The sequence below is a fragment of the Xyrauchen texanus genome, chromosome 36, assembly GCF_025860055.1.
Source record: "Xyrauchen texanus isolate HMW12.3.18 chromosome 36, RBS_HiC_50CHRs, whole genome shotgun sequence".
Classification (NCBI taxonomy): Eukaryota; Metazoa; Chordata; class Actinopteri; order Cypriniformes; family Catostomidae; genus Xyrauchen; species Xyrauchen texanus.
This window is the reverse complement of record NC_068311.1, coordinates 20882191-20904188: the sequence shown is the minus strand read 5'-3', so window position 1 is coordinate 20904188 and position 21998 is coordinate 20882191. Positions and strand designations below refer to the sequence as shown.

The 21998-nt window shown below is 36.2% G+C and overlaps 3 protein-coding genes across 3 annotated transcripts; 2 read left to right on the top strand and 1 right to left on the bottom strand.

Annotated features, from left to right (window-relative positions):
* The first annotated feature begins 349 nt into the window (after positions 1 to 349).
* lim2.3 (lens intrinsic membrane protein 2.3) lies at positions 350 to 1947 on the top strand. Its single transcript, XM_052107604.1, has 5 exons — positions 350 to 516; positions 957 to 1147; positions 1230 to 1379; positions 1530 to 1664; positions 1763 to 1947. The coding sequence occupies exons 2-5, from the start codon at positions 973 to 975 to the stop codon at positions 1819 to 1821; spliced, it is 519 nt and encodes a 172-aa protein (XP_051963564.1). The 5' UTR covers positions 350 to 516; positions 957 to 972; the 3' UTR covers positions 1822 to 1947.
* Positions 1948 to 2950: 1003 nt separating this feature from the next.
* On the bottom strand, positions 2951 to 6636 carry hspa8b (heat shock protein family A (Hsp70) member 8b). Its single transcript, XM_052106689.1, is given in 10 exon segments — positions 2951 to 3407; positions 3492 to 3724; positions 3811 to 3854; positions 3856 to 4007; positions 4133 to 4347; positions 4435 to 4948; positions 5039 to 5191; positions 6111 to 6316; positions 6433 to 6588; positions 6591 to 6636. Coding segments are annotated over 10 exon segments (1905 nt in total). The 3' UTR covers positions 2951 to 3221.
* An 11018-nt stretch (positions 6637 to 17654) lies between these two features.
* Positions 17655 to 21071, top strand: si:dkey-4p15.5 (zona pellucida-like domain-containing protein 1). The gene is made up of 11 exons (XM_052107756.1): positions 17655 to 17758; positions 18310 to 18423; positions 18565 to 18791; positions 18905 to 19089; positions 19189 to 19261; positions 19370 to 19467; positions 19582 to 19662; positions 19752 to 19923; positions 20032 to 20125; positions 20231 to 20254; positions 20632 to 21071. The coding sequence occupies exons 2-11, from the start codon at positions 18321 to 18323 to the stop codon at positions 20724 to 20726; spliced, it is 1152 nt and encodes a 383-aa protein (XP_051963716.1). The 5' UTR covers positions 17655 to 17758; positions 18310 to 18320; the 3' UTR covers positions 20727 to 21071.
* The last annotated feature ends 927 nt before the right edge of the window (positions 21072 to 21998 follow it).

Genomic DNA, 21998 nt, shown 5'->3' with positions numbered 1-21998 from the left:
AATTTAATGTGGATGTCATTGGCTTCATGTAAAAACCAAAGTGTTTTTAAACTCACAATATGTCACATGATGTTTTTCTAGTAGAGAAATGTCATTGAGTGACGGCTGCACTAAATATAATTGTTTTTCTTTTCTTCACTGATAGATAACATAATCAATGTAATGAACAGCATTACTGAAATGTACTTTACTAAGAACTGCTTGTTACTTTGCTGTCAACTTTTCTGTGATGTTTCTAAATTGTCAATTGAAAGTACTTTGTCATCAGTATTAGTGAAACAAACTAGTGCTAAATAGTTTTGTATTTTCAGCAGATTCTCTGAAGCACTAACTCGGCCTCTCTGATTGGCTGCTGTACCGACAGCTCTATTGTTTCTCTACATTCTCCACCTAGCTCTTGTGCACTGACAAAAAATAACTGCCAATAGCTCATGGAAATCTGCCTGCCTTGGCATAATTGAGCTTTACACTATTCAATCTGATAACAATTTTATTTTTGGAAAACAACAAAAACAGGTAGGTGATACTTTCTTTCATATGTTGGTTTTGTTATAGTTGCTTGTGTTTCCAAATCACTTTACATTACAAGAGGTGATTTAGGCCATGACTCACATATATTCTGTATAAGTTTATAAGCTGTGTACATTTAAATTTTTGTAAATAGTGTTGTCAAACTCTTATATTTATGCAATAATGGTTAAACTATCTTTACTATCTTTAAATTACAAATGTAAAACATTTTTGTGCAGAGTTGTAAAGATGGTAAATTTAGCTGCTAAGACTTAACTTTAACCTATAATAATGCAACAACTTAAATAATGAGTTGTAAAACAACTATTTAAGATATTCATATTTTTATTTAAAGATGAATCAATAGAAGTCATTTTTAAATATGTTCTTGCTTCATATTCAGATAAGGCCTTGTTTCATTTTAGTACTGTAACATTTTGTTTCAGTGTCTGTAGGTGCAAGATGTACAGCTTTATGGGAGGTGGACTGTTTTGTGCGGGAATAGGAAACATACTCCTGGTAATCTCCACTGCCACTGACTACTGGATGCAGTACCGCCAGTCCAGCAGTTACATGCATCAGGGCCTGTGGCGCTACTGTGTTCCAGGAAAATGCATGACACACACAGACAGCATTGGTGAGACTATTGATATATACATTATTGTACAAGTTAAAATCACTTTTTATGTAATGAAAATCTCTGATTTCATTTTAAACAGCGTACTGGGATGCCACCCGGGCCTTCATGATCCTGGCCATCCTAGCTTGTTTCTTTGGCATCATCATCGGTGTAATGGCTTTCATCAATTACTCCTCCTTTGATAGCTTTGACAAAACCTTTGCTGCGGGAATTCTCTATTTCATTTCATGTAAGAATGCTTATGTCTATAAATACAGTAAAAAATTATAATAATCAAAACAACAACAACTAATTGGCCAATAAAGACACTTTAATATCATTTCCAAAATCTAATATTTTTTATTAGCTTACTTGAGTTTTATTCTTTTCTCCCTTACAGGCTTCTTTGTGCTGCTGGCCATGGCTGTCTACACTGGGATGACAGTTAACTACTATGGAAAACGCTATGGGAATTGGCGGTTCTCTTGGTCATACATAATGGGTTGGGTTTCTGTGGCACTCACATTCTTTTCAGGTATAGTTAATACTATGATAAATTAAAAGATGTTACACCATGATATTATGGTCAACGTAAGGACATTGTTGGTTATTACTCCTTGTCTTTCTCTGCAGGGATGTTCTATATGTGTGCTTACCGGATGCATGAACCAAGAGGCCCCATATCACGCTAATCCATTAAGTTTGAATGTGAACCATCATGTCATCCCTGGTCCCTTCATTTTAGATCTGCCATTTATTGTTAATTTTAAATTACAAAACACCAATTAATAAATGACTAATAAAGATGTTAATTTAATGTTTGTAACAATCTTATTTCCTACACAAACTAATATACACATGATTGGCAGCTAGGTTTGGTAAGACATATTTTAGCTGGTAAGAAACAGCTAAATCTTTTAGAAATTCTCGATTTTTATGGTAAAATACACAAATCAAATGCAGTTAATCAGTATAATTTCTTGTATAATATCACTAGTATTTAATTGGCAACACTTTACAATAAGGTTGTATTCATTAAAATAAACACATTAGTTAACACAAACTAACAATAATTTTACAGCATGTATTAATCTAGGTTAATTGCAACATTTACTAATACATTTTCTAAATAATGTATACTGTATGTTAACAGTAGTTAATTATGAATGAACACAAGGGTTTTCAAAAAGGGAGTGTCAGGGGGTCCATGGAAACTTTTGAGAAATGTTTGTTTTTACAATATGTATTTTTAGGGCTGTCAAAAATTAACATTAAGATATTAATAATAAGTTTAACGCAATAAAAACTTAATTCAACCTTTAAAATTCTAGTTATTATTTTCCTCTATTGACAGAAATACTTACAAAAAATATATATAAACCAAATTAGCACTTTATTTTGTGAAGAAATCAGTAGTTTGGTTTAAATACAATGAGAATATAGACCAAAAAAAGTGTTTTAGGTCTATAATGCTTTGTAATATAATGCTTACTATTTTCTTCACACAGTATATATATTTTTTATACATGAAAATATATAGCTGCTTTATATCTAAAGAAGTGGTTCCCTCCCCAGGGGATTGTCATATTTGAGAGTCCTTGGAATCAAAACGTTTGAAAGACCCCGGACTACAAAATAATGAGCAATTGTGTTTTTATAAATTAAAATTAACCAAGATTAATAAATGCTGTTAAAATATGTTGTTCAATGTTAGTTCATGATAGAACCTTATTGTATGTCTTGCCATTTAATTTTGAAGAGTTAACTGCAACAGTTATACATTGGCACAGCCAAGAACATTTTACATTGTGTCTGGCAAATTCTTTATTTGTCTTGGTCAGACTCAGCAAGGTGTGATACATTCAGCATTATCTTTAACATAAATTTAACACATGAATGAAAACATGCTGCTCAACACAGCTATGCAGCACTCTGGTAATAAATGAACATTTGAGTTGCACGTCAACTCGCAACTGGTCTGAATTAAAGGTCTGAGATATTAGACACATGCGATAGGGAACAAATAATATAACATATCGAGGTACTCCAAAAATAACCCACTTCACACAATGAGAAACTTTCTTTGAACAAATTAATCAACTTCCTCAATAGTTGGTCCAGAGGATCCACCTCCACCAGGGGCACCTCCAGCTCCCGGCAAGCCTCCAGGCATGCCCTCTGGCATTCCACCAACACTCTGGTACAACTTGGTGATGATAGGGTTACACACCTTCTCTAGTTCCTTCTGCTGATGCTCAAATTCATCTTTCTCAGCAGTCTGTACAGAAAATACAGGACAAAACAGGGTTACTCTACATACATACATCTCAGGTCTTCAAAAGTTGAGCACAATAAACCAAACCTGGTTTTTGTCCAGCCAGCTTATAAACTCATTGCACTTGTTGAGAATCTTCTGCTTGTCCTCATCACTAATCTTGCCATTGAGTTTCTCATCCTCACCTGTGGACTTCATGTTGAAGGCGTAGGACTCAAGGCCATTCTTAGCAGACACATTTTCTCTTTGGACATCATCCTCAACCTTGTACTTCTCGGCTTCCTGGACCATGCGCTCAATGTCCTCCTTGCTTAGACGACCTGAAACAGTTGGGGCCATTGATTAAGATTAAGGTTTTAAATAGCAAAACCTATAAGAGACAATCAGAAGGTCAGGCCTATGGTACCTTTGTCATTGGTGATGGTGATCTTGTTCTCCTTGCCAGTGCTCGTCTACAGCTGAGACATTATTGATCCCATTGGCATCAATGTCAAAAGTTACTTCAATCTGGGGAACCCCACGAGGAGTAGGAGGGATACCCGTCAGCTCAAACTTTCCAAGCAAGTTATTGTCCTTAGTCATGGCTCACTCACCCTCGTACACCTATAAGAATGCAATCTGAAGGTGAATCTTGTTGATTCAACTCTGTGTGAAACCATTGGCAAAAAATGGAAAGTGCATAGATTCATGTAATCGATACATGCTATGATGGATGTTTGTTCCTGCACCTGAATGAGGACACCAGGCTGGTTGTCCGAGTAGGTGGTGAAGGTCTGTGTTTGTTTGGTTGGAATGGTAGTGTTACTTTTGATCAGGATGGTCATGACACCAGTGGTCATGGTCATGACTGTTTCAATACCCAGGGACAGAGGGGTAACGTCCAGGAGCAACAGGTCCTGGGCATTCTCAGACTTGTCTCCAGATAAAATGGCTGCCTGAACAGCTGTAGAGTAGGAAACTTGTTTTTATAGGACTTACATTAAAGTAAGTTCGAGTGATGAAGCATCAGAATGATAGTTATTCTGATTACCTGCTCCATAGGCAACAGCTTCATCTGGATTGAGTTTTTGGATCTTGGGGATACGGGTGGAGCCTCCAACAAGGACAATGTCATGAACCTGAGACTTGTCCAGTTTAGCATCATGGAGGGACTTCTCCACTGGATCCAAGGTGCCACGGAAGAGATCAGCATTAAGCTCCTCATAATGAGCCCTTGTGATGGAAGTGTAGAAATCGATTCCCTCATAAAGAGAGTCGATCTCGATGCTGGCCTGAGTGCTAGAGGACAGGGTACGTTTAGCCCTCTCCCAGGCTGTCTGCAGCAGACGGACGGCTCTCTTGTTGTCGCTGATGTCCTTTTTGTATTTGCGCTTGAACTCGGAGATAAAATGGTTGACCATGCGATTATCAAAGTCTTCTCCCCCAAGGTGAGTGTCTTCGGCAGTAGACTTGACCTCAAAAATGCCATCCTCAATGGTAAGGATGGACACATCAAAACTGCCACCACCGAGATCAAAAATCAAGGCATTTCTCTCAGAGCTGACCTGGCACAAACATAAGTCAGATTAGAGGACTGCAATTTCTGCTTGTTTACAATAGTCAATGCTTTACTACTGCTGAACAGTAACACTAACATTCTTGTCCAGGCCATAAGCAATGGCAGCAGCAGTAGGCTCATTGATAATACGCAGAACATTAAGGCCAGAGATAGTTCCAGCATCCTTTGTGGCCTGACGCTGAGAGTCATTGAAGTAAGCAGGAACAGTAATAACAGCATTCGTAATAGTCTGTGAACAAAAATGGAACAATGAGTAAAGTATAACGTTACATTCAGGACATTAACATGCACTTTAAAAGTTTGATTTCAGTTTGACTTAAACAATTATACGTCTTTTTAAAATGTAAACAACTGAATTTGTTTTTTTGCAAAGTCGGACAAATAGACCTAGATAATGCGATTGTAGCTCGGCTTTGTCCAGCATGTAAATAGGCTAATAGCACCACAATTGCCCTCGGCATTTTGTGCAATGCTCCGACTGACAGAGGAGACACGCAACGTGTATTGAAGTGAAAGTATTTGAAGTCCCCCTTCCAAATATTAAATTACGAATTGTCATGTATATTTGGGAAGACAGATTAAGACTGTAGCCCAACAATGCAAAAACCCGCTGTAGCTCGATTATAACTGTGCATGTAAAGTGTTTAGACAAAAATCGAATTCAAATTATTTAAAGTCATCTTACTATGGAACTTCTTAACCCACTGGTGCTTAAGATATGCAAAATTAATACAACAGGCCTCTAATACACTATAATGTGTGTCAATGTTGACAGGTTGAATGTGTCAACAGCTTTAGAAATGACAGCAACATAGAGGATATTTCTTCAACATTCTCAATATTGACAGAAATTTGAATAGTCTCCATATTTTCAATGTGCTGACTTGAGGTTATAGCTGCAGGCAGAGGTCCAAAAAAGGGTGGGAGCTCCAAACTGCCAGCAAAGATATAGGAAGCCCTTAATCTAACCCTTTCCTTAACCATGAGTGGAAGTGACGCACCCTTTTGGAGAAACCCTGCCTTTTCTGGAGTAACCCCACCCTCTTTTGGAGATTCCACCCCCATTTGGAGATCTCTGGCCTGCAGCTATACCAACTTGGCTGACTTGGGGGCATTATGTGTACTGGGAATACTTGGCAGAAGCTCACTTTTCCAAGGTATGCCTCTACAATTTCCTTTATCTCTGTAAGCACCATGGAAGAAATCTCCTCAGGATAAAAGGCTTTGGTCTCCCCTTTGTATTCAACTTGAACTTTGGGACGTGAGCTGTCATTGATAACAATGAACGGCCAGTGCTTCATGTCTGACTGCACAACGGTGTCATCAAACCTCCGTCCAATCAGCCTCTTTGCAACTACAGAAAGATACAGCAACAAACTCATCAACGACATAATCACTTAAACATTTTGTACATAGTCATGCAACATTGCAAATATAAAATGTATGCATACTTTTCACAAGACTACTTACTGAAGACAGTATTGGTAGGGTTCATTGCTACTTGGTTCTTCGCTGCATCACCTATCAGCCTCTCTGTGTCTGTGAATGCTACATAACTTGGTGTGGTCCTGTTGCCCTGGTCATTGGCAATGATTTCAACTTTGCCATGCTGAAAGACCCCACAAATGAATAGGTGGTCCACAAGTCACTGCCAACTGCTGGTCCCTTTGACATGGTTTCTGCTGGCTGTAACCATGCATGGTAGTGGTTAATTAATATTCATGATGGAAAATATATTCTATGCGTGTGACCCACATCTGTAAGTATGGAGACTTCCAAAAATAACGGTTTTATTTAGTTTGATTTGTATCATATTTATGGGATTAATTTTTCTTTAACTTAAAGGGATATTACAGGTTCAATACAAGTTGCGCTCAATCGGCAGCATTTCTGGCATAATGCTGATTACCACAAAAAAATTATTATTGTCTTTAAAAAAAGCAAAAATCAAAGTTACAGTGAGGTACTTACAATAGAATTGAACGGGGTCCACTTTTAGAGGGGTTAAAGGCAGAAATGTGAAGCTTATAATTTGATAAAAGCACTTACATTAATGATTCTGTTAAAACTCATGTAAAAATCTGTAATAGTTTTTATTGTCATTTTTACAGTCATTATAGGGTTTAAAGTAAGTTGTAAGCTTTAGCTTTACACAGAATAGATTAGTAAGCGATTTTATCATGCTAAACTCATGTTAACACACATACTGTTTAACTCTTGTGTCTATACGTTTGAAACAGCAAGTATTTTAATGTTTTGCACTTACGCTGTAAGTGCCTCACTGTAACCCAGATATTTGCTTTTTTTTTTTAAGAAAAGTTGGGGCAAGTCAAAATAAATATTTGTGGTAATCAATATTATTCCACAAATGCTGTCGATTGAGCTTTACTTGTATTGAACCCGGAATATTTTTTAATAAAAAAAAATTACAGATTACCTCAATTGTAACTGGTTTACTAAGGTTTAAAACATCAGATGACCCTGTGACCTACATGCACTGATGAGCTCGACCACTAAAAAAGATAAAATGTCTTTGATGTGTTGTGTAAAGGGATGCGACTTCAAACAGAGCTCAGCAAATTCCTGAGAAAAGCACTTCTGTTTAGAACATAAACAACTAGAGCATTCTTTCGGTTTCATTTGTTATATATATGTAGTTGTAAGTTGTAAGATATAAAAAAAAACTCAGTGACTGCCTCAGAGAGACAAAGTTTAAGGATGAGTTGTTTCCTCTCGCTTGCTCCAAACAAGGTGTTCCACAACACGCGTGCTTTCCTTAAGCGTTCCAGAATAAGTGTTGCCTGTTCAGAACATTCTATCAACTCCACTGATCGCGCGCACGCTTGCCCAACACTTCGAGAACGTCGTGACATAGCAACGAATATTTAAATTAACCACAATAACGACGAATAAATAAAATCTGTTATTAACATAATATTTGACCAACGCAATTAAAATCCAGTTTGAAATAACTTTCAATAAGTAAACTAGCAAATCATAACATTATTATTCACGACGGGTCGTTTTCCTGTCGGTTAAATCCAAATAATCTTCACATAACTTTGGTAAATAACGGACCGCATTTGTAGCTAATTGTGCGACTGAAAGCAGCTTGTTTCTTATCTTTAAAAACCAAGAAGCTCTTTGACATTAAAGACAAAGCAATAGTTCTTCTCACCAGCTGAAACGCCGCCTAGGGCCTACTCCGTCAAACACCTGTGCGGTCGCTTCTTCCCTGTTCTTGGGTTCACTCACACAGAGATGTGCTATACTGCGCTTCTGACTTGCTTAGAACAGTCCAGAATATGAAATGAGCGCAGCAGCCAATAACAGCGCGGGGGCGCTGAGGCGTTAGAGATGAAGAACTCAAGCAGAATTTAGCCTATAAACAACAGAATGTTATACGGAGGAAATAATCGACCTAATAAATAACATTCGCTGACGGACCATGCAGTAATTTTCGCATTTATTTTGCAGTTCACCTTTCAAACAGCCCTCTCGAAAATGATTTCAGACGAATGGTCTGAATCAGAATGAGCTTTATTGCCAAGTATGCTTCCACATACAAGGAATGTTAAGACAGAGATAATGCATAAAAAATAGAATACATATAAAAAGCGAATAGAAATATAAGTAAATACAGAATATATATATATATATATATATATATATATATATATATATATATATATATATATATATATATAGATGCAAAACCTATGCCCTATTGTAATGAACACTGTATGCAAACTTTTAAATACATCACTTATCTATGATAAACACTAGGGATGTGCACGAGTAGTTGAATATTTGAATATTCGTTATGTAATAAAAAAAAAATTCGAATAGTAAAAATACTATTTGAATTTCGCAAAGTTTTGCTTTGCTGGCCATATACAGTGAGATGCATATTAAATCCTGAACACACAAACTAAAACTGGCAGTTATAACAGAATGCACTGGGTGGCGCTGTTGAGTATGGACACAGGTTGATCACATTTGTTGAGCAAACTGTTCAGATATGCCAGTATGTTCAGATGGAAACCAAAAAAGCAGGTTATTGCGAGAATTTGGCTTCCTGTGAGAAAGCTGGGTTCCTGTTTAAATGTAATGGATAAGCAGTGTACATTTTACTCTCGTATATGTGCAGCTTGTCCGAAAGCAGCGTCCCCGTTGCAACGTAATCCCCGCGACGCTTCTGCAAATAACAGACATGGCATCCGAGATAGACTATGATAGCTGAGGGACATTCCATCATTTAAACTAATGTGTATAAACGAGTATAGTTTACTGAACTTTTTTTTCTCAACAAAAACATAACATAAGATGCAATATAAACATGAGAACTATTATATGCCGTGTTTATACTCATCCTTTATGTTAACTGTGTCAGTCTACTTCATTAGCGGTTTCTTTTTCTTCGCTTTGCGTGAGCTTAAATGCTTTCATTCTATTCTTTTTTGTTTTGTTTTCCACTTTAAATTTCACATTGTTCTTCTTGTGTTTTTGGTGATTCACTTTCTTCATGCATATCGCCACCTACTGGGCAGAGAGCAGAATTTATAGCAAAAAATTGCTTAAATATTGATCTGTTTGTCACCCACACTTATCATATCAATTCTGAAGTAATGGATTAAATCCCTGGAGTTGTATATATTACTTTTATGTGCTTTTTGGAGATTCAAAGTTCTGTTCACCATTTTCTTGCATTGTATGGACCTACAGAGCTGAAACATTCTTCTAAAAATCTTCATTTGTGTTCTGAAGAAAGAAAGTTATTATAACTGTTATAACTCTTTTTTCCGATAAACATTTAGATAATTGTATTGCCCAGCCCTATTGATAACATTGCATAAATCTCTCACAGCTACCCAATAATCTCTGATAGATAGTGAAATTACAGGCTACATTATAGATATAATAATAATTGATCTATTGTCACACATACATTTTTGCATATATACAGTGAGATTATTTTTTTCACATATCCCAGCGAAACTGAGGTCAGAGTGCAGGGTCAGCCATGATACAGCACCCCTGGAGCAGATAGGGTCAAGAGCCTTGCTCAAGGGCCCAACAGTGGTGTCTTTGCAGTGTTGGGGTTTGAACCTTCAACCTTCTGGTCAGTAACCCAGAGCCTTAAACGCTAAGCCACCTGGTACATATACAGGTAACATGAATCAACATGACAACAGAATCTACAGTAGTAAGCAGACATATGAAATTTACCTTGATATGTTTTTCAAATTAGAGGCAGGTTTATTGATTTTATATGGATTGAGCAAGTTAAAATCACATGACACGATCAAGCAATTGGCCTATTTCACTGCGAAAATCCCTTTCAGGTCGTGATGTTCAGGTGTTGAACTGTGCTTGAGGCATTCTCCACATTTGGCACCAGATCTGCAGTTGCTGTTCAAGTTTTTTACGTGTGATTTGATTTTACGGGAGTAACGAGACTCTAAGCCAATAAAGTTGATGGATAAAAATCAATTCAGGACAGGGAAGTAGCGAACACAGTATGTGGGAAAATAGCAATAGCGCAGGAAAAGTACACTTCCAGCACTTAAAATGTACTCAATTAAAAGTAAAAGTATGCAATTTTTAAACTACTTAAAAAGTACAATTCATGAGAAAAAGTAGTTAATTACAGTAACGTGAGTATTTGTAATTCATTAATTTACACTCCTGTATATATATATTGTATGTACAAATACAAATCTGTTATATACAGTGCAAGGGAATGTAATGCAGAAAAGGTTGGATATGTTAAATAATATAATTGTCTAGGCTGTGTATTGCACTTAATTATAGTATAGTTTTTAACTGTTCATGAGATGGATAGCCTGAGGGAAAAAAAACTGTTCTTGTGCCTGACGGTTCTGGTGCTCAGTGCTCTGTAGTGCTGACCAGAAGGCAACAGTTCAAAAAGGTAGTGGGCAGGGTGATTTTTTTCAGCCCTTTTACTTTCTCTGGAAGTGTATTGTCCTTGACGGGAGGGCAAGGGCAACCAAATATCAGCTCAGCAGTTCAAACTGTCCTTTTTAGTTTTCTGATGTCTGATTTCGTAGCTGAACTAAACCAGATAGTTATTGAAGTGCAGAGGACAGACTCAATGACTGCTGTGTAGAACTGTATCAGCAGCGCCTGTGGCAGGTTGAACTTCCTCAACTGGCGAAGGAAGTACAACCTCTGCTGGGCCTTTTTCAATGAGTCAATGCGGGTCTCCCACTTCAGGTCCTGTGAGATGGTAGTGCCCAGGAACCTGAATGACTCGACTGCTGCCACGGTGCTGTTTAAAAATATGAGTGGGGTCAATGTTGGAGTGCTCCTCCTAAAGTCCACAATCTTCTCCACTGTTTTGAGCGTGTTGAGCTCCAGGATGTTTTGACAGCACCAGTGAGCCAGCCGTTCAACATCCCTTCTGTATGCAGACTCATCATCATCTTGGATGAGGTCAATGACAGTCGTTTGTATACAGGGAGAAGAGTAGTGGGGAGAGCACACATCCCTGGAGGGCACCAGTGCTGAAGTGCGTACATGTGCTGGAAGTGAATTTCCACAGTCTCACTAGCTGCTGCCTCTCCATCTGAAAGCTGGTGATCCACTAGCAGACAGATGTGTCAACAGAGAGCTGGGTTAATTTATTCCATAAGAGATCAGAGATCATGGTGTTGAAAGCCGAACTGAAGTCCACAAAATTCATCCTTGCATATGTCCCTGGTCTGTCCATATGTTGCAGGATATGATGCAATCCCATGTTGACTGCATCATCCATAGACCTGTTTGCTCTATAAGCAAATTGAGGGGGATCTAGAAAGGGTCCAGTGATGTCCTTCATGTGGGCCAACACCAGTCCCTCAAATGACTTCATGACCACAGACGTCAGAGCAATGGGTCTGTAGTCATTAAATCCTTTGATCTTGGGTTTCTTTGGGACAGGGATGATAGTGGAGCATTTGAAGCAACAGGGAACTTCACACTGCTCCAGTGAACTGTTGAAGATCTGAGTGAAGATGGTCAGCACAGGATTTTAGACAAGTGGGTGAAACTGGGCCCTGTGCTTTCCTTGTGTTTTGTTTCCGGAAGAACAGTACACCTCCTCTTCACAGATCTTAAGTGCAGGTTGGGGAGGTGGTTGCAGGAGGTGTTGGTGTGTGAAGTGAAGGTCAGAGTGGGTTTGGAGTGTGAGACTGGGCTTTTGAAATCTACAGTGCAACACAACTGTTCAAATCCAACTCTTTACAGTCTTTACTACAGGTCTAGCTGATTTTAGTTTCTGCCTGGAGGTTGGAAGAAGATGAACCAGACAGTGTGAGAGAGAGAGAGAGAGAGAGAGAGTCCCAAACCTGTTCTAGGGACAAAGTAATATGCATCCTTTAATGTTGTGTAGCAGTGGTCCAGTATATTTCTGTCCCTGGTGGGACATGTAATGTGCTGTCTGTGTTTTGGCAGTTCATGAGTGAGGTAGGCTTTGTTTAAATCACAGAGAATAATAGTAAGTGACTCTGGGTGTTGTAGCTCTGTGTCTGTGATCTGATCAGAGAAATAAACGGAATACATGCAGCATGTGGAGGAATATAAACACTTACCAGAATAAAAGAGGAAAACTCACACAGTGATTAGAAAGGCTTTCAGTTGATAAAGAGTGCTTCCAAATTAGGACAGCACATCTTCTTTAACATTGTTACATCTGTACACCAACTTTCATTGATGTAAAAGCGCGTTTTCTCCGCTAACTCCGCAATGCGGTTCCCTCTGCACAGCTGAAAGCCTGGCAGATGAGTCCGGAATGGCTTTACTCAGACAGGTTTCTGTGAAACACATGGGTGAGGAGATGGAGTTTGTCCGTTTTGTTAGGGAGATAGCGGAGATTCGCTAGATGAATACTCGGCAGCACTAACCCCCACCCCGACAGACAATATAACAGTCGCACCATCTTTAAAAAGTCTAAAATTTTCAGATGAGAAGCATTTTTTGTAAAACATAGCTCCCTCTAGCAGTGTTTTGAATAAACATTTGCCTCTCAGTTGTCTAAAGCCATGGGCCTGTGCTAGGGGGTGGCCGTGGCCAGCATGGACCGAAGCCTGGCCACCCGACTCGCAATTGCCATTTTGGTAATTTTTTGTCTTGGGCAAAAATTTTTCTTTCTTCAACAACAACCACCATCCCACCACCCCCCAACCCTGAGTATGACGATACAAACAACCCCCCAACTCCATACATAAGATAGATAGATTAGATGACGGACGGACGGACGGATGTACCCTAATATCAAAGTTCTTAATAGAAAAAATTTGACAATTTAGACATGGTTTATTTCTATTTCTTCTGCTCCAAACTTCAAACTTACTTCTCTGTCTGCTCGTATGACTGTAACACATCATAAGTAAGTGTTTCACTGCTGTTCAAATGCACTTTGGATTGCATCATTTATATTTATAAATGTTTTCCATCTGAAAGGACTAAATATTAAATTAAACAAATTACAATAAAATGCTCAGTAATCAAAATACGTTTTTGAATGTAACTGTATTCTACTTACCAATTATTTAAATTGTAACTGTAGTGGAAAACAGTTACTTATATTTTGTGTTTTAAATTTGTAATCCCGTTACATGTATTCCATTACTCCCTAACCCTGTAGATAGATATTTTTCGGTTAAAGAACATTTCTTCATCCTATGTTGATGTAATGAAATGAGCATGCATCAAAACACCGGGTAGCCCCGCGATTGCACTTCAGTGAGCACGCATCCATAGGAAAAAATACGCTATGAATTGTCGGACGACGTGTGGTCTAGAGAGGACATATATAGTTTGATAGATGATTCTGCTGACAGATGACAGAAATTCGCAATTCATTTGCGCTGCACAGTTTCATTTTGATGTGGCTAAACAGTTGTCAAAACCTTTATCTCCAGTGTAATTGGGTTGTTTCGGTTTGTGAGAGAGGTAACTGCATATAAATTTACAATAATGAAAACACCCTCGCCTTGTGATTTAGTCGATAACTTTTTAAAGGTCAATGTTACCAATGTTAAAATGCATTAAATTATAATATTATATTATAAAAATACATCGACCCAGTTGTGATTCAGGCGATGCCATTTTAAATAGTCAATAAAATGAATCTGGACTGATGGCAGCAGTCATGCTCAGGAGGACTTCTAAGCTAATGTGGGTTTAGGAGCTACTTTTAGCGATAAAATGCTTCATAAATTACTCTTAGATTAACATTTTACAAGTCCTAAAATTAGGAGTGACACGCCCCTAATTTTTAAGAGTTGCTCTTAAATTTCCATGTTATGGAGCTACTTTTAGCCTTAAGAATTTTTGTGAATACGGGCCCAGAGCCCATCACCTCTGACATAGGATGGCTATGGAGACAGAAAGGTCTAAAAATAAATAAATGTATTCATATAGCTAGGGCTGCCACCTTGTCCCTGTAAAATTCCTGGACACCTGATAAATGATCGAAAAATGTGATTACTGGCCATCATACAAAAAAATTAATATATATATATATTGTTTATGCAGTGGTGTATTAGTGTCTGAAGAGGTGGGCATACTGTGATTATCTGAAAATATGTATGAAAATGAATAGGTGTCATTAATGTAACTTTCATTAGGCTACTATGAAAATTGTTAATACTTTTTAATTACTCAAATTAATATACAAATACATACATAATACGCAATAAACTCTTAAGCATTGTAGCTAATATAAGTGTAGTTATGTTCACGTTAACATGTTATCTTGTAATACCATATGTACAGTAGCCTACATAAGACATAATGTTTTATTTGTGTACTATAATGTTCTTTCCTACTAAGAAATATAAATTGAAATTATTTGATATCACGAGAAAAAGGCACCATAGACATCTGCGAAGAGCATCAAAAACTAGCATGGGAGCAATAACATGCAAGATTTTCACAAAGTTTAATTGTAGAAGTTAAATTTTAATTTATATATATATATATATATATATATATATATATATATATATATATATATATATATATATATTGTGGGTAACCTCACAATAACGTCTGAATTGAACGTTCTAATTGGTGGATCAGCTTAGTTGGACTGTCTGTCTTGCCCGTGCCATCAGTTGCGCTCTCACAGCTCCTCTGTTTGCACTACAGAATAAGTGTCAATCAAGTGTCAAGTCAAGTGTATTTAAACATAGAGTTAGAAAAATTCATAGGGTGTGAAATCTATATATAAAAATAAAAGAGCAGGTAGTGAATTCTGTGACAGTGAACATACAGTAAAGTGACAAATTGAGCTATTTAATTATACCACATAGCAGCATACATCAGCAAAGTGACAAGAAATTGAACAAGTAAAGTGTCCAAATGCAAGGATGAGAGTGAATTAGAGGCTGTTTTGACAGCCTGCAGATGGAAGTTGCTCTTAAATTTAGTCGTGTGTTTGCCACCTAATAAAAGGGGCCACAAGCGGAGTGTTCTGACGAAACATTCTGTCAGTCAGAGATCTGTCAAAATTGTCAATAGTGGCAGTGATTTTAGTAATACTATCAGTTCACATGCACTGAAACCAATCTGTGACAGCCCAGGTGGAAACAATACCTGGGTTTAGGCCTTCTGTCTCATAAAGGGATGCAGGTATTGTATAGAGGGTGTGATGAGTTTAGTTTATAGTGAAAGCGAAGCAGAACATAGACACACCCTGATGGACTAGACAAAGCAGAGTGGTTAGTAATTTCAAATCCACTGGGATGTGATATTTTCAACAAAAAGGGTCAGATCAGAAAAACAGTGGAATGTTTTTGTAATATTATTCCCAGTACCTTTTGTACCTGCCCTGGAAAAGGTCACAAGGTGCAACAAAAACGTGTTTTGTTATTTGAAATAATTGAATACATACAGGTTAACAACAATCTAAAGCAAAATAGAATTTCTTAATTTTTTATATTAATTATTTAGTTGATTTTCCACTAAGACTCTCATCTGTTGTTTATTTTAAGAGTTTTGTGACTGTTGGACTTTTGCTGAATATCAAATGTAGCATGCTATAACTATTTTGGAGAAATTTCATTAATCTGCCTCTGTCTTACAAGAGGAATCCCCTTTTCTGTTTGTATATAAATTCAGTTTGCCCTGTTATCTTTGAAATGGTGCTTGGTTTCATCAAGGGAATATCTTTTATGTGATTGCTCTTGTAATATAAAAACATATCTAACTATGATGTAGATAAGTAGTAATGGTAGAACCAAAATTATTCATACAAATAAATTATCTCTCTTAAAACCACTGATATTAGTGACCATACAATAAAGTTTTTGATGAATGTACAATCCTAACCCTACTATGCTGGTCAAGTAGGGCCGCTTACTTTGCTGTTTTTGACCAGACACAGTGCGGGTATAACATTTTTTTATATAATTATATAATTTCTTCTTCCCTGAAGTAAAAAAAATAAAGTTATGCATTTGTGTTGTTGTTATGTGTTGTTGTTATTTACATAAACATTTCAGATATATTTCACCATTCATTTGCATATGCAAATTAGAAAATGTATGAAGCTTAATTACATTAAAAGCCTTGTTGAAACATGAGGAAAATATGAGAATGTGTCCTGTTTCAAGGGCAGATTGCTGCCATCTGGTGAAAAAATAACATGACTTGTAAATCATGTTATGACAAGAATAGCCAGTAGATGGCTGCAGTGTTCTATGCAGCCACTTACTGTGTTGCAATTATACATTTTATCACAAGTTATGCATTTTGATATATTTTTTGACATTATCAAACTATATTTTGTCAAAGTTCAGGATTTTTTTAAACTGTTTTGAACTTAAGTGTCAGTTTTTCCAATAATGTTAAATTATGCTTACATTCAAATCTGACCTGGTGTTATAAAGAGAAGACATAAAATAATAATTTTGTCACCAATCATTTATTTAAAATTTTAAATGTTATAACTGTATAGTTTCACCCCTTCATTTCTGTGTGTGTGTGTTGTTGTTTTTTTATCTGTATTGTGGCTTTTTTATATATTGTATAAGACAAAATTATATTTAAAAAATGCTTAGTCTTTACCATTCATTTCCTATGGTCTGTAAATTTGACCACGAACAGCAAAAGTGTTGCTTTTTTTGTGTGTGTGTTCAGATGGCTAGTGGAGTAAAAGTCACAAAGTATTGTACCGCTCAGATAAACAAAACCATTTGTATCTTATCTGAAAATGTACTTTGGTCAAAAATGACCGAACAGAATAGGAAGGTTATTACTGCTTGAAACAAATATGTACAAATATGCTCAAATATATGAACAATAATTGTGAGTGTATATGTACATATATGGCCATATTAAGATGATGGTGGTGTAAGGACATATAATCCTAAAATGATAATAAGGAACACATATATTTTTGAGCTGTTGAATGAATATGGCTTGCTCAGATTTATAGATTTTTTAATGTATATTCAATCTTAAAGTCTTGATGAGAAAGTTTGTTTGATAGAGACTTGACATACTTATTAGGTGCACCAGTTACAGTTGTCGTCTAGGGAATTATCTGTCCAATCAACAATATTAATGACAACATTTTTGTAAACTTACAGTAGAAACCAGGTCTGAATAGTAAAGATATAATATCTTCAGAAGGGATCAGAAGGTCTCATGTAACTCTCTTCTTTGTTATGCTTTGTCGCACACCCTTTTCCTCTGTATAAATACAGAATCTGAATGAACTTGCAATGAAGGAAGGTGAAGTTACTCGTTCAAGTTCAAGAGTTCTGAGGGTTGTTGTACACACAAGGTGAGGTATACTTTATTCTCTAGAATTATTTATTTGTCATACATTGAAAAATATATTTTTTTGTCGGTTTCCAGTAAAAATATCTAAAGAGTAAATCAAGATAAATTTACTTCTGAAGCAATCATTTGTAACATATTGCAATTTGCTTTCTGAGAATGTATCTTGAATTAAGTTACATTCTAACACCTTCGATGAATTATATAACACTGATCAACTTTATTTACATTTAACAAATTAAAAAAATTTTGCTTAAAACAAGAAAAAATTATTCTGAGGAAAATGTATTTAATTCAAGAAATATTCTAGGAAAACAATTAGTAAATTGCACTTGTTTCAAGAATGTTTAAAAAAATATATTGAAAACAAGACCACAATTATTGTTATTTTATTTTATATTTTTGCAGTGTAAGAAATATTTGCTTTTGTAAAATATTGCAACCCTGAAATTAAACTTTGTATTTCATAGATTTGATGATTCATAAAACTGAAAATGTTTTGTTAGATACATGAATATTTGATGAGCTTCTTTTCAAATGGTTTGTCTTTGTTAGTTTACCTCAAGATGATCAGGCTAGCCCATCTGATTTACCTTACGGCCCTCGTTCTACAATGTGATGCTCAGGGTCTCCCAGCGTGTCTTACTTCCCCTTCCTACAAACTGGCAGGTCAGTGCTCTATTCTCTTAAAGATTCAGCTAAACTTTCTTTATACAGAAATAATCATGTATCTTTGATGATCCGATACACATACAGTATGTGAGTCTAATGAATAAGCAATTGAAATAATCAAATATTCATATCTTTCAGAAAATGCCGATATGACAGTGACATGTGGAACAGATCAAATGTATTTAAAAGTTCTGCTGTGTCCAATTTACTTCGGAGGATACAATGAATCTCTAATGGCCCTCAATGCTAAATTTAACATCCCAGCCTGCATCGGAAGAGCAGACTGGACTGCCAATCCTCCTGTGTTGCAGTTCAACTTCTCAATCTCTCAGGAAACACTGTCCCTTTGTGGCAACAATATTAATGTAAGAGCTTTCTAAGGTATTCACTTTGAAACAAGATGCACAGACTCAAAAAAGAAAAAGAAAAAGAAAAAAAGACATCCAACATTTCTTGTTTGTTGATTTTTGTTGGTTAGATCACAAATCAAGTGGGCTCAGGAGTATTCTCAGACTTCTCCCAAATCCAGTCTGTTAATATCTCTGGATTTATCAATTCCTGGGATCTCAGTAGCAGCACTATCACTTACCGGCAACAACTGACGTACCAGTTTTCATGTGCGTATCCTCTGCAGTATGTAGTCAACAACACTCAGATTGCCGTGTGAGTATAAATCCCAAAACTCTATTCATGAAACTCTATCACGTAGACATTTCTTAAATTCTTACACGTACTTACACTTACTTCTCTTCATGTGAACAGATCAGGAGTGAGTCTTGCTATTAAAGACAACAATGGAACCTTCATCAGTACTCTAAGCATGAATCTTTACAGTGTAAGGATCCTCTCTTGATGTCTCAAGATTAAATAACATTTACACAAATTACAGAGTCAGTCAATACAAATTTCCTTACATCCATCTCTTTATTTTCCAACTTTTAAGGCTGCGGACTATAGTACTAAACTCCAGGTACCAGGCTCTGGGCTGCAGTTGAAAACTAAAATATATGTTCAGGTTAAGGCAACAAATCTCACAAACAAGTAAGAGTTTAACTTTTAGTAAGACTTTTTGATGTATCAGGATTTACTTATTGAAATTAACTGCGCTGATTTTGGATTACAGATGTAAAAAAATCTAATTTTGTGCATTTTAAGGTTCAATGTGCTGCTAGACCGTTGCTACGCCACAACAAGCCCATATCCATCCAGCAGCACCTCCTATGACCTTTTAATTGGGTGAGTCATTCATGAAAAGTACAATGAAAGAGAGCAATTAAGAAGATGCCTAGTTCTCTTGTGACAACATCATCTATTGTTGTCTACAGGTGCCCTCGTGATCCACAGACAAAGATAGATTTGAACGGGTTATCCCAGGAAGCTCGCTTCTCCTTTGAGGCTTTCCGCTTTATGGAACATAAAAACCTGACCATCTCCACTTTCTATCTGCATTGTGCTACCAGACTCTGTGAGAACTCAACTTGCGCCTCCTTGATTCCGGTACTTCAAAATGCACAGTGATGCATATATGATGCTTTAATTGTATTAGAAGGTGGCAGTGAATCTTTTACAGAAGGTGGATATCATCATATCTTTTTTGTTTTGTAGAAATGTGTTCGAAAGAGAGAGCTGCAATCTCCAATCAACTCGAGTGATACAGCCACTATCTCCTCAGGACCCATCAGAACCAGAGTTGACAATGGTAAAAAGAAACATGTCAATTTTCCAAGCCTTTATGAATAGATAAATGAACCAAACCAAATGACTTATGAAACCTAATCTGTCTTTTTCTGTGTTTCTTCGTCAGGTGTCCCTGTGACCTCTGATATTGGTAAGAATTCACCAATACCAATATCCTAAAGGGGTGGTTCACACAAAATCAATATTCTGTCATCATTTACCCTAGTGTCATTCCAAACTCGATTGACTTTCTTTCTATGGTGAAACACAAGAGGAGACAATTTGAAGAATGTTGAATCTGCTTTTTTTTTCCTTCAATGAAAGTGATTGGTGACTGAGCCTAACATTCTGTCTATTTCATATGGATTTGGGATAACATGAGAAAATGATGATACATTTTTAGAATTTGGTGAACTATCTCTTTAACTCGATAATAAACAAACCATATCCAGACATTTCTACAACAAATGTTTTGTTATGATAATTTAATTTACTGTACAACTGATCTGTTTCCTCATGCTTATCTAGCTACTTCATCAGGATCCACCTGTCATGTGACATCTTTTGGTATAGCCACTGGCTTGTTGAGCTTCTTTCTACTGGACTGGGTGTCTGCATGGTGATACAGCAGGATGCGGAAATTCCTTTGGCTACCACTTAATTGAAAGCAGCGTGTCTTGACTTTGCAGATCTCTGACTATATGATGAGAATGTATGAAAATTATGTGTAGCCATACACACGTGTCAGTTTCCCAACTAATATTGTTGATAATAAGACTCTTTTAGTTTTATAAATAGATCTTTAAAAAAGAAGCATGTTCACAAAGTAGTGTTCACAACACCAACTTATGCAGCTGTTATATTTAAAGTTTATGCATGTATTACAGTTCTTGGGAATAATTATATCATTTTTATTTTGGGGATGTAAATGTAACAATTTCACATTTAAATATAAATAAAACGTGTTAGACACCATCTTTGTCCCTGGGGTTTTCATTCATCCTGTTCATTGTAGAATGTTGAATATAAACAGCTGTCCTTTTATTTTTTCTTCAGAAAAAATTCATTCTATATATTAATCCTATATATTACATATGGTAATATGCAATATATATAATTTGCTTTTTAAAACAACATTTCAGTAAAAAACAAAGTTAAATTACTTACTTTAATAAGTTGGTTATAGTAAATTTTCACCTGACAGTATGGCAGCTCGATTGCTCAGATACTGTAATTATTGGTCACTTTATTATGGATTTACAAATCACAGTTACATAACTAAAAAACTTGTTTTAGTTGTTTAGTGTTTTTTTTTTTAAGTATGTAAGATAGTTGAAGTTTGAATAACCTTACCATTTACATGTTCTGTGAACTAATTGCAAAAAATGTGTCTAATTTCTTCAGAACTACTCCCGAATAAATACAAAAAATACTGTATATGTTTACAATCGTATGATGAACAGAAATAAAAAAAAATTTGTCCTAACTTTGTAAGCATGTAATTTTGTTTCATGGAATATCTTGGTCTCTGAGTGGACTAGAAGCTCAATCTAAGTGTCATTAGAAAAGAGTTTATCACCAATAGTCGATAACATATTTTTCTAATGAATTGTTTAGCATGCTTTTCCAGCTGGATTGCATATTTTGTTCTGGACATCTTGGATATAACATTGGATTATTTACACAAGCAAGCTCACTCTTAAATTGGCTCATTTAGTAGAAAACAGTAAAAGAAGGTAAAAGCATACTTGCCTATACTTGGGGCTTACAGCTGCATTCATCTGCATATAAGACAGATGTTTGAATTTGATGTTTGATAGACATCATATCTAATTTTGAGATACTTATGACAATCTGAAAAAATTAAAAAAATGTTTGTATTAGGACAACAAAAT

What these genes read in the sequence shown, in the direction of transcription:
- si:dkey-4p15.5 (XM_052107756.1), top strand. Translation starts at nt 18,321, where the DNA reads ATGATCAGGCTAGCCCATCTGATTTACCTTACGGCCCTCGTTCTACAA. An exon ending in TTTGTGGCAACAATATTAAT is followed by an intron (nt 18,792 to 18,904) that starts GTAAGAGCTTTC and finishes TTTGTTGGTTAG; the next exon opens with ATCACAAATCAAGTGGGCTC. An exon ending in CTTGCGCCTCCTTGATTCCG is followed by an intron (nt 19,924 to 20,031) that starts GTACTTCAAAAT and finishes TTTGTTTTGTAG; the next exon opens with AAATGTGTTCGAAAGAGAGA.
- lim2.3 (XM_052107604.1), top strand. Translation starts at nt 973, where the DNA reads ATGTACAGCTTTATGGGAGGTGGACTGTTTTGTGCGGGAATAGGAAAC. An exon ending in GACACACACAGACAGCATTG is followed by an intron (nt 1,148 to 1,229) that starts GTGAGACTATTG and finishes CATTTTAAACAG; the next exon opens with CGTACTGGGATGCCACCCGG. An exon ending in GGCACTCACATTCTTTTCAG is followed by an intron (nt 1,665 to 1,762) that starts GTATAGTTAATA and finishes CTTTCTCTGCAG; the next exon opens with GGATGTTCTATATGTGTGCT.